At 38.3% G+C, this 17,537-nt stretch overlaps 1 protein-coding gene across 1 annotated transcript in view; it reads right to left on the bottom strand.

Moving 5' to 3' along the window:
• Positions 1-17,294, bottom strand: part of LOC106878432 (uncharacterized) — a 42,478-nt gene extending 25,184 nt beyond the window's left edge. The window contains exon 1 of the mRNA XM_089352721.1: positions 13,822-17,294. Coding sequence (XP_089208847.1) covers positions 13,822-14,161 — 340 coding nt within the window. The 5' untranslated portion in view covers positions 14,162-17,294. The remainder of the gene's footprint in view (positions 1-13,821) is intronic.
• Between the last annotated feature and the right edge of the window lie 243 nt (positions 17,295-17,537).

Raw genomic sequence — 17,537 nt, 5'->3', positions numbered from 1 at the left:
ACTGTTCACTGAGAAACATCTGCAATGCCAGTCTGACCTCTGTCATAACTTCATCAACTTTGAAAAGGCCTTTGGCTGCTTGGCACAATGGGTTATGGCAAGTGATGGAGAATTACAACTTCAACACCCTCATCAAAGTAATCCAAGAACTGTATATAAACTCAAATAGTGTAGTTCTTTCTCATGAACAACAACATTGAAGAATTATTCAGGACAACAGTAGATGTTTGACAAGGATGTCAACTTTCTCCAGTGCTTTTCAGCATCTTCCTGGAGAGCAACATACAGGAGACATGCCAAGATTTCCACCCCTCTGCTTCCAATGGAAGACAGCCCATTTCCAGCGTGCCCTTTGCTAATAATACTGACCTGTTAGGAAGCAATGAAGAACTACAAAAGCTCATCATCAGGCTGGAAAAAGTATCAAGTGTGGTGCTATCTCCTTTTCATTAGTCACCTACCATAACACGAAGTCTCTAATTTAAAAAGAACACATTTGGGTCCCTAATAGTGGGAGGCCATTACTATGTATGCTTTGCTAATAAACGGACATAGCTTATCTCACGCTGAATTGTCTTTCTATTTATTAACCAATATTGTCAAGCTTCATTATACTACATGGTGTCAGAAATGGGATCCCAAAGGATTTGAAGTATCTCAAAAAAAAAAAAAAAAATGAGAATTCTTCACAGAATTGTAAGTTTATTTTTTCATTTGATTTGGAGAATGTCTGCAAGGCCTTTTTCTGCAAGTTTCCCATCTCCAGAGCGAATGTCTTTATCAGGAAATGTGGCTAGCAAGTGGAGAAGATTTAAACAAAACTTTTTGAATTATTCAATTGCCAGTCGACTCTCAAATGAATTTGATACTGGATATCAAACTTCTGTATTTCTGGCGACTATTAGAGAAGAATGTTTTGATATAAATGAAGAACTACAATTTGACGATGAAGAACAGAAAAATGATCTATCTGAAGTGATTAACAAATTCAAGGAATTTTTCATTGGTGAGACACACGAAGCTTATGAGTCTTATCAATTCCACCTTTGTAAACAAGAGAATTTCGAGAACATAGAAATCTACATAGCTGTCTTGCACCAACTTGCAAAAAACTGAAACTTTGAAGAATTAAAGGACAAACTTATTAGGAGTCAAGTTGTTGTTGGTGTTAAAGACAATCTTTTGAAAGAAAAACTTTTAGCAGACAAAAAGCTAACCCTTGACAAATACCTACAGATAGAGCACATGAGACATCAAAATAACAAACAAAAGCTACTTCCTCAACTGTCAATGCAGCAGATCCACAATTAAACCATGTCACAGGACCAAATAATAAAAAAGGGTATCAACATATAAAAAGAAGATGCCTGAGAGAAAGTGCATGTGGTGTGGAATGTTCACATTTCACAATAGAAATGACTGCCCTGCCTCAGCAACAAGATGCAGACGGTGTTCAAAAATAGGACACTACGCAACTGTTTTCAAGAATTTTTCAATGGTTAGGAGAATTGAAGAGGAAGAACATCATTTCTTAGGTTATGTTTCTTCGGAAAATATAAATGCAGTTTGTGAAGACAATAAAATAGAATGGCAAGCAAAAATAGAAGTCACCACCAAAGTCTGCAGCACAATTGTCGAATTTAGATTGGATACTGGTGAAGATGTGATAGTAGTACCTAACTGGTTCTTCAGGAAGAATTCTCCAATAATAAAACCTACAAACAAAAGGTTATATGGACTAGGTCAACACAAAATAAAAGTACTTGGACGTGTAGATGCCACATTGAGTTATGGGAAAGCAATGTTGCAACAGGAACTGTATGTTGTGCAAGACTTAGCTGAACCATTATTGGGTGGACCAGCAATCAAAGGTCTCAATCTATTAAGTAAAATCAATGCGATAAAAAGTGAAGCTGTCCAATATAAAAAAGACTTCTCCAGTGTGTTTACAGGCCTATGGAAATTGAGGCATGTATACAAAATTCACTTGGATGAAACAGCTCAACCTTTCTCAATCGCCGTCCCCAGACAACTACCACTTTCTATGAAGAAGAAAGTCCAGCAAGAATTAAAGTGATTGGAAAAAGAGAAAATTATCCATCCAGTGAAGTCCCCAACAGACTGGTGTGCTCCCATTGTAGTGGTCCTGAAAAACGATGAAAAAGTCTCTGCTGCCATGATGAAGCTGAACATCATATAGAAAACTCCATTAGTTTCCCAAGACTCAAAGTGTGTAAGTCCCTGGTGACTTTGGTCCTTCTGTATGGGTCTGAGAGCTGGACTCTAACAGTTAACATGGAACAAAGAATCCAGACATTTGAGCACAAGTACTTCAGAGGCTGCTACACATCCCAAACACAGAGCACAAAATGAACAGCTTTGTAAGGCAGTGAGTCAACAAATACAATAGTAGACAGGAACCACTCTTTGTGCAGATAAGAAGGTGAAAGCTTGCGTGGTATGGTCATGTATCCAGCCACAACTCCCTGTCCAAAACCATCCTTTAGGGCACAGTTGGGTAAGGGAGAAAGAGAGGCAGAGAAAATCCTAGTCTGACAACATTAAGGAATGGTCAAGTCACAAACCATGACCCTGCTATGCATGACAGAGAACAAAGACCAGTGGTGACGGCCGACTGCAAAAGTGTCTAGAGTGACACACCAATGACTGCATCAGTTAAGGGAAATTGATGATAATGAAATAATATGAAAATTTAAATGACTGCTAAAATTCATTTTTAATATGAGTTAAAAAAAAAATTCTTCATTCAGAGATCATCTGTATAGAAACAAAGGGTTATTTTACTTTTAAAATGGATTGCAAAACATTCCCAAAACATTTAAACCAATTTGTTATTGGTGATTCTAGATTCACACAATTTCTTCCTTAATAAGACTAACTTTTGAGAATTTTTGACAAAACACATTTGTTTTTATTAAGAGGAACAACATGATGTTAACATAGATCATACACTATTAACCCATATGGAAAAATCTAACCATCACCTGTCAATTCTAACAAAGCAAATAATAAACATGTTCAAGGTTAGCTAGTGCTGCAGTTACTATTTGATCTTGATAATGATAAAGACTGCCAGTCTTGTTTTGCCAACATTCTGTTCACTAGCTGTAATATAATGCTGTCTGGTCATTTAACATGCTTTCCCCCACCCCCCTTTTTAAACTTAATTGGCAACTATAAAAGGTAGATTGGTGAATTCTCATGTTTTTAATGTCAGAAATAATAACAGTTAGGTTAAATGCAATGATTAAGAAAGAATATTAGGATTATCATTATTCTTGCTGAAGCAAGAGAGAAAACTTTGAGTTATATTTCATCAGCAGAAGCATTTCGCTTGCTTGTACTGTAACAACTGACTTGCTTTTTAAAATGTTCATATAAGAAAAATAAAATCAAGAGGCATATAAACTGTTACAAAAGGTTTGCCTCCATGGCATGGCCAGTTTAATCAAGAAAGTATTAGATAGTTGAAAAGAACCGATAGCATGGTACCATAGGCTACAGGCAGCAATCCTGTTAAATATGCAGGACTCCAGGAGTTACAACAAAACTTGAGATAAAAAAAATAATAATAATCCTTACTGTTATAGGCACAAGGCCTGAAATTTTGGGTGAGAGGTACCATCAATTACATCAACCCCAGTGCTTAACTGGTACTTATTTTACTGAACCCAAAAGGATAAAAGGCAAAGTTAACCTCAGCGGAATTACTACTGCTGCTGCTGCTACTGCTACTACTACTACTACTACTACTACTACTACTACTAATAATAATAATAATAATAATAATAATAATAGCAATAATAATTTCAAATTTTGGGAGATGGCCAGCAATTTTGGAAGAGTGGATAAGTCAATTCAACTGGTACTTATTTTATCAACCCTGAAAGGATGAAAGCAAAGTCAACTTTGGCAGAATCTGAACTCAGAACATAAAGACAGGCGAAATGGTGCTAAGCATTTTGCCCGATGTGCTAATGATTCTATCAGCTCACGGCCTTCATGATAATTCTTTCTACTGTAGGCACAAGAACTAAAATTTTGGGGGAGGGGGCACTTAATTTATCAACTCCATAAGAATGAAAGGCAAAACTGACTTTGATGGAATTTGAACTCAGAATGTAAAAATGCTGTTAAACATTTTGCCTAGTGTACTAATGATTCTGCCAGCTCACAGCATTAATAATAATACTAAAGTTCAAAGATGGACTTGGAGATTGAAAATCAACAGGATGTGGAAAATGAAGGAGAGAAAGTTCACCAACCATATCCCAAATAACATCAATATCTATATAGTTCAGATGTCCAACTGGGAACAGCCCACAAACTTGGCAGTTAATATCTTGCCTTTAATGCCTTAGACTAACAGTTTGGATCTGGACTTAAGGATACAAAACAGGAAATACAGATAGGAACAATGGCACATAAAATACACCATTTTGAGCGTGGCCGTTGCCAGTACCGCCTGACTGGCCTTCGTGCGGGTGACACGTAAAAGCACCCACTACACTCTCAGAGTGGTTGGCGTTAGGAAGGGCATCCAGTTGTAGAAACTCTACCAAATCAGATTGGAGCCTGGTGTTGCCATCCGGTTTCACCAGTCCTCAGTCAAATCGTCCAACCCATACTAGCACAGAAAGCGGACGTTAAACGATGATGATGATGTCTCTAACATGAATAATCTAGCCTTTTATATATCACACCTAGAAAAACAAGTAACAGCCATGACTAAAATGTCTTCAATTGTTGGTAAGAGTAGACATGAGGTTCAATAAAAATAAGCAGAGTTAAGGCAACTAATGAATCCTATAAAAAGTTGAGAAGCTATTGACAGTTACAAAAACCTGCATTATATATACTGTAGTGCAATATGATAGATAGATAGATAGATGCATGCATACATACATACATACCTACGTACATAGTATGCACAAGTTCAGGTTCATACCTGTAATTATTGGGTCACTGAGATATGTAATACACTGCCTAAATACCAATCTTAAAAAATTAGGCTTCTCAAAACGAGAAAGGTGATTCAAAGACTACAGATCCAATCCATTACTGGAACTAAAAATCTGTAAAACTTTCCAGGAGTTTATCATTTAAGTATATATGAGCATGTCTAGATATGCAAGTATATACATGGGAATACATACATAAAACAAAACATACAAATCTGCACACACACACACACATATATATATATATATATATATATATATATATATATATATATATATATATATATATATACAAATAAAAATACCCCACTGATGTTGAAATTCCAGTGAAGGAGTCTTGGATCTAGGTTAGAAACTAACTCTTTCTCTATTCACAAGAAATCTTGAAATAAAACAAAATAGCAATATACATACATACATATATCTGATGTACTCTCCCATGTAAGACAACATATAAGTGTCCAGCTTCTGCTGAATGACCTACAGATATGATTTGTTTCTAGTGATCAAATGTATGTGCCACATATTAGTTCACTGCCTCGATCAAATTGATGATGCCTGAACAGGTACAGTGTACCACGTGTCAGCTGTTGAAGTGATTGCAGAGAAATGTGAGATGAAGTGTTTTGCTCAAGAACAAAACGCACCACTCTGTCTAGGAATTGAAACCACGCGATCATGAGTCCAACACCTTAACCACTAGGCCATGCACCTTCTTCATGGCTATATATATATATAGTTGTCAAAAAATACAGAGTAGAGAAAAACTGAAAACGCAAATTGCAGGCAGTCAAACAGATTCCCGAATGCATAAATGAAAACATTCGAAGTAGTTGAATCATGTATATTTATAACATCAACATAAATCATGCATATAGTTGTCTAAGAATCCATGTCAGAAGAAAAGAGGTGCATGTGTATGATTATCAGTATTATAGATCCCTCACCAATCAGTTTCACACTAGGTACTAAAACTGGATGTTATAAAACAGCACAGTTAAGTAATACTGTGAAAGACCACCATATTTGTTTTTCCATACCTGCTATCTCTGAAGAGCACATGGTATTACTTAACTGTGTTACCTAACATCCAGTTTTAGTACCTAGTGCAAAACCTATTGATAAGGTATGCTGAAATGGCTCCATCACCACTCAGTGTCATTTTCCACACTATCCCTTAAAGTAGCAAACATTCCCTAGCTACACACAAGAGAGAAAACGTGTTAAAAAGATAGGTCGGTTCCTCTCCAATTTTTTTGTAAATTCTTAAATGTATCTCCTTCTGTGTATATATATATATATCTACCAAACAAAGACGATTTTTTATTGAACTCCTAATACCTATTGTTGAATATTCTCCTTTAAACTGTTTTTAACATTTCCTTCTTCTTATCAAAGAATGTATATAAGTATTTTAATACCTTTGTGACAACCCGTACTTAACACAACAAAGCTTATAAAAAGCTTTACATTTTACTTTTGACAATCTTTTCCTAAAAAAGTGAAACCGGTCAAGTGAATAAACATCTTTAAAATTGCATTTTCAAACCTTCTTTCATCATCATCATCATCGTTTAACGTCCGCTTTCCATGCTAGCATGGGTTGGACGATTTGACTGAGGACTGGTGAAACCGGATGGCAACAGTACTTGGGGATGGTCATATTGCCAGTTTAGCCAATAAAAACACACGCACTGTATATTTGGTGTTAATTTGCTTCAGCTTTATATTACATTACATTACATTACATTACATTAATCCCATTTTGGCCAGAGTTCTTTCGTCACACTTCTGTGACCTCATCAGTAGTCCTTTGCTGACGAAAGAACTCTGGCCAAAATGGGATTAATGTAATGTAATGTAATATAAAGCTGAAGCAAATTAACACCAAATATACAGTGCATGTGTTTTTATTGGCTAAACTGGCAATACGACCATTCCCAAGTACAACAACATCTGTTTCAACACACGATTTCACATCAAAAATCTTGCAAAACAAATATATAAACGGAATATATATATATATATATATATATATATATATATATATATATATATATATATAGTGTTTGAGATTATCTAGGACCTACATTACAAAGTACCAGATTTGTCGCTTACAGGAGTGAATTCGCTTTTTGCTCCTTAAATATATAAAAAAATAAAAAAAATATAGGAAATCAAAATTTCCGAATTGGCGGGTTAAAACGAAAAATTGCCAAAACCTCTTTGTAAATGGTAGGGTATTCAATATTTTCTTTGTTTCTGACCAGGAATGTTATTAACCTTCTGATCAGGTCATCATGAAACTATGTGGTGAGCTTATGAGTCTGTAGCGGCACAAGCAGTCAGCGCCATATTGGTTGAGATCTCACCGCAGCCATTGCCATCTCTGAGACTGGAGCAAGACCTCACCTGCATCCATTTGCCATGTGAGAGCTCAGAATGAGGCTCGCGATGGCAAAACTATAAAAGGAAAGAAACCTCGAGGTTCGATCTCACTTTTCCCGCTGCGACCGCTAGCAGAGCACACTTCACTAGCTTGTCCTCTAGGCTAGTCTGCTTGTCACATCTCCTGAGGCAATGGCCCACGTAACGGAGAACGATGAATTCATACCGCCTGAGATGGCTGAAAAAGAGCAACATACCACCCCTTTGTATATATTGTAAATAAAAAACTAATGGAGAACCTGCGTTTTGTCTAATACTTCTTTACTTGACTGCTGGAGCCTTAGCAACACGAAGAATAAGAATTTAATGGGAGAAAGGCGATATTCAACCGATATCCAGAACCTTGCATCCCATTATAAATGGTGACCCCAATGAAAAGGAACTCTGGCAGCTGAAAGAAGCTACAGCGCTCCAGAAGACTCCACTTCTAGCCATTTGTTTCGTCTGCCGCCACATTTGAATTGCCCCCACGTGGAAACAGGATTTTATCAGTCAAGCGCCATTTTTCTGGCGATTTTTTTCAACTGACAAGAGACAAGGAAAAAAAAGCACACACACACACACACATAAACAAACAGAGAAAAAAAAAACAACCCTTGTTGGTACAGCACACATATTCACAGTATTTTTGGCATTTTGTTTTGTTTTCTTTCAACACACCCCCAAAAAAAAAAAAAAAACAGGTTTGGTGACGAAATTTTTTTTTGTTTATTTGTGCATACAGTACACAATTCCATAAATTTTACTAAGGAAATTGTTTTTTTCTCACACATGCTACTATTTCAAACAACACTTTTGTTGGTTATTTTTTCTTGGTCCTTTTCCTTTCCTCCACTGACAGAAAATGAGTTCACCCAATCTTCCGTCTTTCACTGGCAATGCTACCGCCATATTGAATGAGATCTCACGGCAGCCATTGCCATTTCTGAGATTGCAATCAGCGCCATATTGGTTGAGATCTCGCGGCAGCTATTACCATCTCCGAGACTGGAGTGACACGCCTGAAGAAAACTCGCTTTTATAGAAGCTTTTCTTCTTCCAGCTGCCTCCCAGCGAGCAAACCGTTTTAGCCACAGCGGTTGATACCAACACCGTGGATCAACTAGCTACCATGGCTGACAAAATTTAAGAGTTTGCTATCCGCCAGCACCTCGCCATGTCTGGTCTTGCTCAGACATCTCTTCCGCTGCATCTTCCTCATCACATGATGAGATTGTGGAGAAACTTAGCTCCTTAACACGCCACATGGACGCGCTTTGGTGAGGACGCTTCAACTCTTCGCGTCGTCGCAGTTGGAGCTGGTCTCGTTCATGCTCGACCGATTCTTTTTCTTCTAGTTCCAGTCTTTGTTGGTGCCACGCCCAGTATCAGCACAAGGCCCGCAAACGCATTCAGCCTTGCTGTTTGTTTTCAATCGTCAAAAAACGACCTGCGGAGGGTTTGAGCACGGCAAACACTTCCGGCCAATTCTCATTGAATCATGCATTTTTTGTAAGGGACTGTGTGTCTGGAAAAGCATTTATGGTCGACACAGGTTCTTGTTGCTTTATTTGGCCTTTGAGTTTCGCTACAGATAAGCCAAAGTGTTCAGGGATCACTTTGCACACGGTCAATTGGTCTCCCATTGCGACTTACCGTCAAGTTTCCTTACATATTAACATTAAACTTCACTGGGATTTTAGATGGATTTTGTCATAGCTGATCTCCCACATCCTATTCAGGGCGCAGACTTTTTGAACAATTTGAATCTATTGGTAGATGTCAGGCGACAGAGACTTGTCGACAGTTCTACGTCTTTGTCTATACCTGCAAAGGTCACTACCAATGCTGTTCTCAGTCCTTCATTTTTTTGTTGCCACTGCTGGTGATGCATTTCATTCACTCTTAGTGTCTTTCCCAGAGCTGGTGGATCAGCGATTCCAAACGGCAAAACCTACTCACTCCACCCTCCACTATATTACCACCACTGGGCCACCTGTTTTTACACGCCTGGGGCGACTTGCTCCAGACCGTCTTAAGAAGACTCGATCCGAGTTTGAGCATATGATCCAGCTTGGCCTTATTCGCCCCTCCACCAGCCCCTGGGCATCTCCCCTTCATTTGGCACAAAATGGGGATTCGGATTTTCGCCTGGTGGGGGACTATAGACATTTGAATGCAGTCACTGTTCCTGATTGCTACCCTACAAGAGTTCTCCAGGATTTCTCCTCTAATTTGCATGGTTGTACCATTTCCACGAAGGTCGACCTTGTTTGTGCCTATCACCAAATACCAGTCAATCCTGAGGACATACCAAAAACTGCCATCACTACTCCCTTTGGCAGCTTCAAATTCCTTTTTATGAGTTTCGGTTTGTGGAACGCCATGAACATGTTCCCACGCTTTATCAATGAAGTTGTCCGTGGACTTGATTTTGTGTCCGCTCATGTCGATGACATACTCGTTTCAAGCGATACGCGTCAGAATCACCTCCAACACTAAAATCAACTCTTTCAGCGTCCTCACGCCTACAGTGTGCAAATCAACCCAGATAAGTGTGTTTTCGGGCAGTCCTCTCTGGAATTTCTGGGGCTTTATATCGACTCAAATGGTATCAGACCTCTCTCTTCCAAGGTTGATGCAATTCAGCGCATCGCCCCCTCCCCCCACTTCATTACGCCAACTCCGTTACCTTTTGGGAGTCGTCAACTTCTACAGACAATTCATTTGTGAGTGTGCAGACAACTTACTTCCCTTGACTCAGCTATTGAAAGCAAATACAAAAAAGAATTCTCCCATTACTTCATCTGCCAAGGCGTTATCTGCTTTTGAGTCAATCAAGAAAGAAATAGCTTCTGTTCCTTTGCTTGCACATCCGGTTCCCAATGCTCTTCTCTCTTTAACTGTTGATGCATCGGATTCTGCAGTTGGTGCTGTTTTGCAGCACACTGTAGACAATCAGACTAAACCTTTGGTGTTTTTTTCCCGTCAATTGAAGTCAGCCGAACGTCGGTACAGTACTTTTGATTGAGAGCTCTTGACGATCTACCTGTCAGTTTGTCATTTTCAACATCAACTTGAGGGCTGGGATTTTGTGAATTATACTGATCACAAGCCTCTTACATAAATTGGACAAACACTCGCCTCGTGCTTTTCATCACCTGGACTATATTTCCCGGTTCACGAGTGACATTCGGCACATACCTGGAACAGAGAACGTGCTTGCTGACACACTCTCTCATCTTCCTGTGTGCTCCCTTTCATCTCCTGTTGCAATTGATTTAACTGCCATTGCGCAGGATCAGCCAGCCCTAGACACTTTGGATTTAGCTTCTACCAAGTTGTCCTGTTGCAAGTTTGCCTATCTCCCACTTCTGTCTGCTGAAGGTACCATTCTTTGTGACACAGCTACTGGTTCTCCCAGACCGTTTGTACCTGAGAACCATCAGCGCTCTGTGTTTGATGCCTTGCATTCACTGTCACATCTTGGCGTCGCTGCCTCAGTGAAGCTTATTACGGCTTGGTTTTTCTGGCCTAATATGCGTCAGATGATCACCAATTGGGCACGCTCTTGTGTAAAATGCCAGTGTTCTAAAATCCACAGGCATATTCACGCTCCTCTTGGACAGTTTTCTCCTCCGGAGACTCGTTTTTGCCATGCCCACATTGATCTGGTTGGACTATGGCCTGTCAGTCGCGGTTTCTCTTACATATTGACATGCGTTGATCGATTCTCTTGTTGGCCAGAGGCCATTGCGATAGTGGACATTTCCACTGAGTCAGTTGCTCTAGCTTTCGTTTCTAATAGAATTGCTTGCTTTGGTGTCCCAGCTAAGATAACCACGACAGTTCGAGGCTTCTTTATTTCGTGAATTGTCACGAATCCTAGGAGTTCATCACATTCGCACAACCAGCTACCACCCAGCCTCCAATGAGATGGTCGAACACTTTCACAGGCAACTGAAGGCCGCTCTACACGCCACTTCTGATCCGCAGTCTTGGACAGAATTCCTGCCTATCGTTCTTCTTGGTTGTCACACTGCTGTTAAAGCAGACTTAAGTTTCTCCTCTGCTGAACTCCTTTATGGTACCACCCTGGCACAATGTTAGCGCCGGACAACGCATCGCCTCCTGATCCAACGTCGTATGTCACCAGACTTCGCTCGTATTTCTCAAGTCTTCCACCCTTGCATCCGCGTGATCAGTCTATCCCCTCTCACGTCCCACTGGATATTGGCAAATGGACTCATGTTTTTATTTGGGATGATTCTGTGAGAGGACCTCTCGTTTCTCCTTATAAGGGACCATTTCGTGTGCTATTGCACACACCCAAAACTTTTACTCTCGACATCAATGGTCAGGCAAAGACCGTCTCGGTCGAGAGACTTAAAAGGGCACATTTTGAGGTGTCCACACCCTTTCGATGACACCCTAAACACGCCCACCTTTGATCCTTTACAACCACCCTCACATGTACCTTTGACCACACTATCACCTCCACCTTCGTCGCCACTACCTAACAGGAACAAACATTATGTCACCAGGACAGGCCGCACTGTGCATTGGCCCCCACCAAAACTCACTAAAACTATTTATATCTGACAATCTCTTTTCTGTTTCCTGTGACAGACAATTGCTTTCTTGTGTTACTGGACAGTTCCAATACTCTGCCATTGAACATTTTGTCAAATTTTGTGCATGCCAATTTATATTTCTTTTGATAACAACAAATAAAATGAGGACAAATGTAAATAATTCCTCATCTCTTGAATATGGAACTGAACAACGTATTAGTTACAGGTTTTCAATCACTTATATTTCGGTGAAAGTTACAAGAGAGTGTGAACTTGATACAGGACGAATAGCGCAAGAGAATTCGTTCGAAGAGAACTGGGGTTCATATTCTTTTACAGTGTATGATCGAATAAAGAATGTAATTGCGAGGCGACTCACAACTATTCCCCATTTGCTTTTCTAGTTTTCTTCATTTTTTTTGTTAGTAAAAAGTTTAAAAAAAAAGGTAATTTTAGTGACATTTAAATTGAGCTTTGACTTCTCAGGTAAATTTGCTAAGTCACACAATATTAAATTAAACTTGAAGCTCAGTTCAAATTCAACGTTAAGTAACAGTATGCAAATATGTTAATGATTGTTTTTATGACCAGTTATAATAAAAACAATTTTACGTTAATCTGATGGGTTACTTTATACTTTTGTATACAAGGTCGCCAAAGTGAAATGATTTCTAATTACATATGTAAACAAATACGACGAACATCTGCACGGTCATTCAAGCTGTTAGAAATAGCAGCCAAATAACAGCCATGTCTACTGGGGGTAAATAAGAACACATATAAGCAAGAATCGAACTATGCAATCCTTCATTTTACAGCCGTAAACTCAAAAAATATGCCTTTAAATTTTCTGAAAAAAACAAACAATAATACTTCAAAAATGTATGTGTAATATAAAATATATAATTTGTATATATTTAACAAGGATATTGTTTGATCCAATATAGTTGTGGCTCCAGAGTATTTTTGAGTTACATTCACGCACGATTTCTTGTTTGGGTACCTATTGTTTTGGATCCGTATTAAATACATATTCTATATAAATATGTTAATGATTGTTTTTATGACCAGTTATGAGAAAAACAATTTTACGTTAATCTGATGGGTCACTTTATACTTTTTGTAGAGTACAATAATTATTTGTCGATGTCATAACAACTGTACATTGCATCACTAGTTGGTGGTCACACTTTCAGTTCGAAAGCCCTATGACAAAGGACTTTCTAACCGCAAGTATCTTTCTAGGAGCGTCTCGGACTGTATTATCCAATATCTTGCCTTACTTTAATATTATAGGGTATGGTGAGGAAATTTGGCTGCTATTTCTACCAGATTGAACGACCAAGGAAAGCACATTGAATATAAAACTAGCAACCTGTGAATTTTTTTTTTCTTTACTATTAATTGAGCATATCCTGTTTAACTTAAAATAGCTTGTCAACTACTGACACGTTTAAGAAATTATAGGCCAAGAACTTGATATGGATCAATATGAAAGGTTCTGAAACAAAATCAAAAGTGTGGGCAAAATATCTGAGTGCTATTTTATGTCTGCTTTTCTAATATACCTATTATGCATGAAATAATTTAATAGTTTTCATCTACCACCAACTCGTTCTTGACTCGTTATGCGACGTATATAAATAGCTGTACCGAATTACTTTTAAAGGAAATTACATTCATACACCTATAACCTGATACGGACATTAAAATTGCGTATTTTCGTAATGAAAAAATAAATAAAAACTGAATATCAAAACGAAACAATTGATTAGGGGCAGTAAACAAGTGTACACTAATGTCTAAAAAGAAGAAGAAAAAAAAAGGTTTGTTCTTACGTTCGGTATTCTGATGTAAGTTAGCTACGTATAAGTATTTACAGATATATGCGAACTTTTGACAGAATTCTTGACAAGGAACAATAGCTTCAGCTATACCAGGAGCCATTTCGGGTAGTTTTCTACAGACAGTAACATCAGATGTTGTAGCTTGAGGCACACAAAATTTTTGATAGTCTTTCAAATATATACATGTCGGGTGCCAAGGCTCAAAAGTGTCAATATTAATGCAGCTTGAAGGTAAGTCGAGACAATGAGGTGAGCTACTTAGGCAAGGTTGATAGAAACAGCATAAACAAAATAATAAAAAACCAGCAACCGTCTGACCAAAACTGGCCATTGTTATTCCTCTGAGTAAAAATCCAAGTCCAACTTTTATTGTAATCTTGGTACCCTGAATCAACTAATCTTGCAAATCTTATAAAACAAAAGTAGGAAGCGTTTTCCTTTAGAAGTCAAAATGAATCAGGACCGTGTGACTAAACGGAAGTAGTGTTGTACAACAAGATAACCGGAAGTGAGTTGGTGCTAAGCTTTATGAAAGCTGACAATTATTGTGACAAATGCTTATCTGTCGTTGTGAAGGCCATTATTTCATGGCTATTTGTTTGACTCGCATCTTTCAATGACCCGAGACTAAATTTCCTTGTGTTTCGAAAATGTTCGTTCTTCTTTTTTGTAATTTTATACATTAACGGCATAACTACAGTTTGGTACCCCTCTTCCTACTGACATTGTTTTACATAACTTTCTTAATACATTTTTTTTTTTAATGAAATTAGATATAAAACATTTTTCAGACTTGGAAACGACAGCTCTAATTCCTTTTTACATGCACGGATTCGCAGGTGCATATGCACACAAATATGTGTACGTGGACACGCGAAAACATACGTTTTGCTAAAGGCGTCTCCCTCTGAAAAAAAAAGTGGGTGGATGGATGGAATACCTGCCATAAAAGCCTGATAAATAGGAGCTAATTTTGGGTTAAGCATCAATAACAACTAGCGGTAGCTTCGTGGTATTTGTGGACAAAAGATGTGATGATGATCATTCTGTTTATGATAATGGCTGTGACAGCAAGGGCAGTGATGTTAATAATGTTCATCAGTGATTCTCAAGCAATTTTGCCTATAGACCCCTTTTGATTCTCATTTTACTCGGATGGATCTTAATGGTCATTTGATACTTAAAAATATCCTCATATATTATTACGAATTGTATTTTTTTTTAAATAGAAGATATTTTGAGTATTGCAGAAGTTTAAGCAATTCAAGGCACATAAATTTCATCAAAATAATCATATAAGGACTCTGGTTGAGAACTACTGATGTAGTTGAAAGCTATGGTAATTATGGCGATAGCAGTATGTGGGTATTAGTGTAATAAAGACCATAAAAAGGAAGTAATGATAGAAGTGGAGTTGAGATAGATTACGGGCTTCTGGTAGTGGTGGTGACGATGGTGAACAGAAATCATTAAGATGCACATATATACGGACAAGAAAATGCACCCCACCACCCTGCGTCACTTTCGTGGATATGGACAAGAAGAAAGGGTGGAGAGGGAAGAGCTTTCCTCCAGCGAATTTGTCAAAAGGTCAGTGACAATGTAAAAATGTTTAAGGGAACAACTCTATGCATGCGACCTGTAGATTGGAGAACAATAGTTGGTGAGGGATTGTGCTCTTGGTGGTGAGGTTGATACTGAATAAATGAGAGTTCCTTGATCAGCCTCTCCTGTATCAGGAAAACTACATTATCCATGTGTTTGCATATTTTGTATACTACATAAATTTTTTATCTTATCTCCCTCTCTTTTCCCTTCTTTCTCTTCATCTTATCGTGTTAAATATATATTGAATAACAATAAACCATTCACAGAAATAAGAGAAACATTGTAAAGAGAGTGATGCTTCTCCTTAGGAAGGCCTCCATACAGTCACTCAACCACTAAATTGAGCCATTTCATTTGTCAAATTGTAAAATGTCCTTGCAATATGCTCAGATGCTCATTTGGAAAGCAAAAGAAATAATAATAATAACCCTTTCTACTATAGGTACAAGACATGACACTTTGGGGGTGAGGGCTAGTTGATTACATCGATCCTATTTCTCAACTGGTACTTATTTCATTGACCCCAAAAGGATGAAAGGCAAAGACAACCTTGGCGGAATTTGAACTCAGAACGTAAAGACGGACAAAATACTGCTAAGCATCTTGCCTGGCATGCTAACGATTCTGCTTGCTCGCTGCCTCATAATAATAATAATAATAATAATCCTTTCTACTATAGGCACAAGGACTGAAATTTGTGGGGAGGGAGCTAGTTGATTACATCAACGCCACTGCATAACTGGTACTTATTTCATTGACCATCAAACGAATGAAAATGGTAGAGCAGTCTTCAATAGATTCAACCAATAGTTGGATTTGTCCCCCACACAAAACAGCTGTTCGACATAACTCCACAAATCAACAATACTCATACACTGCATGAGTGGGAGCAGAATGGTTTTATCATTCTGTATGCATCTTGGACAGTCCTACCTGGCAGCACTTCCATGCCTGTAGAGTTTATCTTGAACCAGCAGAGCTCCTTGGCAGCACTGTCAGGGCAGGGATTTCTGGAAGGTATTCCTGGTGGTACCAACTTGAAAGTCCTCTGAAAAAGACCAGCAAGCTTGTTCATCCCTATTAATGCCTAGAGTTTTCCCAAGAATGTCCATGTTCTTATGCACTACTTGATTTCTATGTATAGCAAACATAATTTCCACTAATTGCATTGCTTGATTGGTAGAGGGCAGTGAGTGCCTGATGACATTCCAGATGCCAAGAGTAATAATGTTGTCATTGCTGGTGGCATCAGTGTTAAAATGGTGAGCTGAGCAAAATGCTGCTAAGCATTTTGTCTGTCTTTATGGTTTGAGTTTAAGTTCTGCCAAGACTGACATTGCCTTTCATCCTTTTGGAGTCAATAAATAATGCACCAGTGAAACACTGGGCTCGATGTAATCGACCAGTCCCCTCCCCCAAGACTTCAGGTCTTGTTCCTTCAGTAGAAAGGATTATTATTATTTAAGGTGACGAGCTGGCAGAATCATTAGCACACTGGACAAAATACTTAGCGGTATTTTGACTGTTGCTACATGAGTTCAAATTCTGCTACGGTCAACATTGCCTTTCATCCTTTCAAGGTCGATAAATTAAGTACTAGTGAAATACTGGAGTCAATGTAATTGACTCATCCCCTTCCCCAAAATAGCTGCCCTTGTGGTAAAATTTTGCAACCATTATCATTGTTGTTGTTGTTAAGATGGCAAGCTGCCAGAATTGTTAGCATGCAGGACAAAATGTGTAGCAGCATTTTGTCTGTCTTTACGTTCTGAGTTCAAATTCTGTCATGGTCGACTTTGTCTTTTATCATTTCAGTAACTCTAGATTGTATATGACTCAGACTAGAATTGTCCCACCCATGCAAGTATTGACGGTGAACATAAAAATGACAATGATGATATGTGTGTGTGCAAAAGATTCTATTGTGATATGAAATCTACATTCCCATCCTGTTTTGAATGGAATAAATATGAGTTGCTTTTTAATTATTAAAACATGAAAATAACATCAAGAAGGAAACAAATTCTGTTTCTATTTGACCAAAGGTAAAACAGATATTGAATAACAATAAACCATTCACAGAAATAAGAGAAACATTG

The sequence above is a fragment of the Octopus bimaculoides genome, chromosome 5, assembly GCF_046866305.1.
Source record: "Octopus bimaculoides isolate indiv1 chromosome 5, ASM4686630v1, whole genome shotgun sequence".
NCBI classification, from domain to species: Eukaryota; Metazoa; Mollusca; class Cephalopoda; order Octopoda; family Octopodidae; genus Octopus; species Octopus bimaculoides.
The sequence above is the reverse complement of the archived record's forward strand: the minus strand, read 5'-3'. Positions and strand labels throughout refer to the sequence as shown.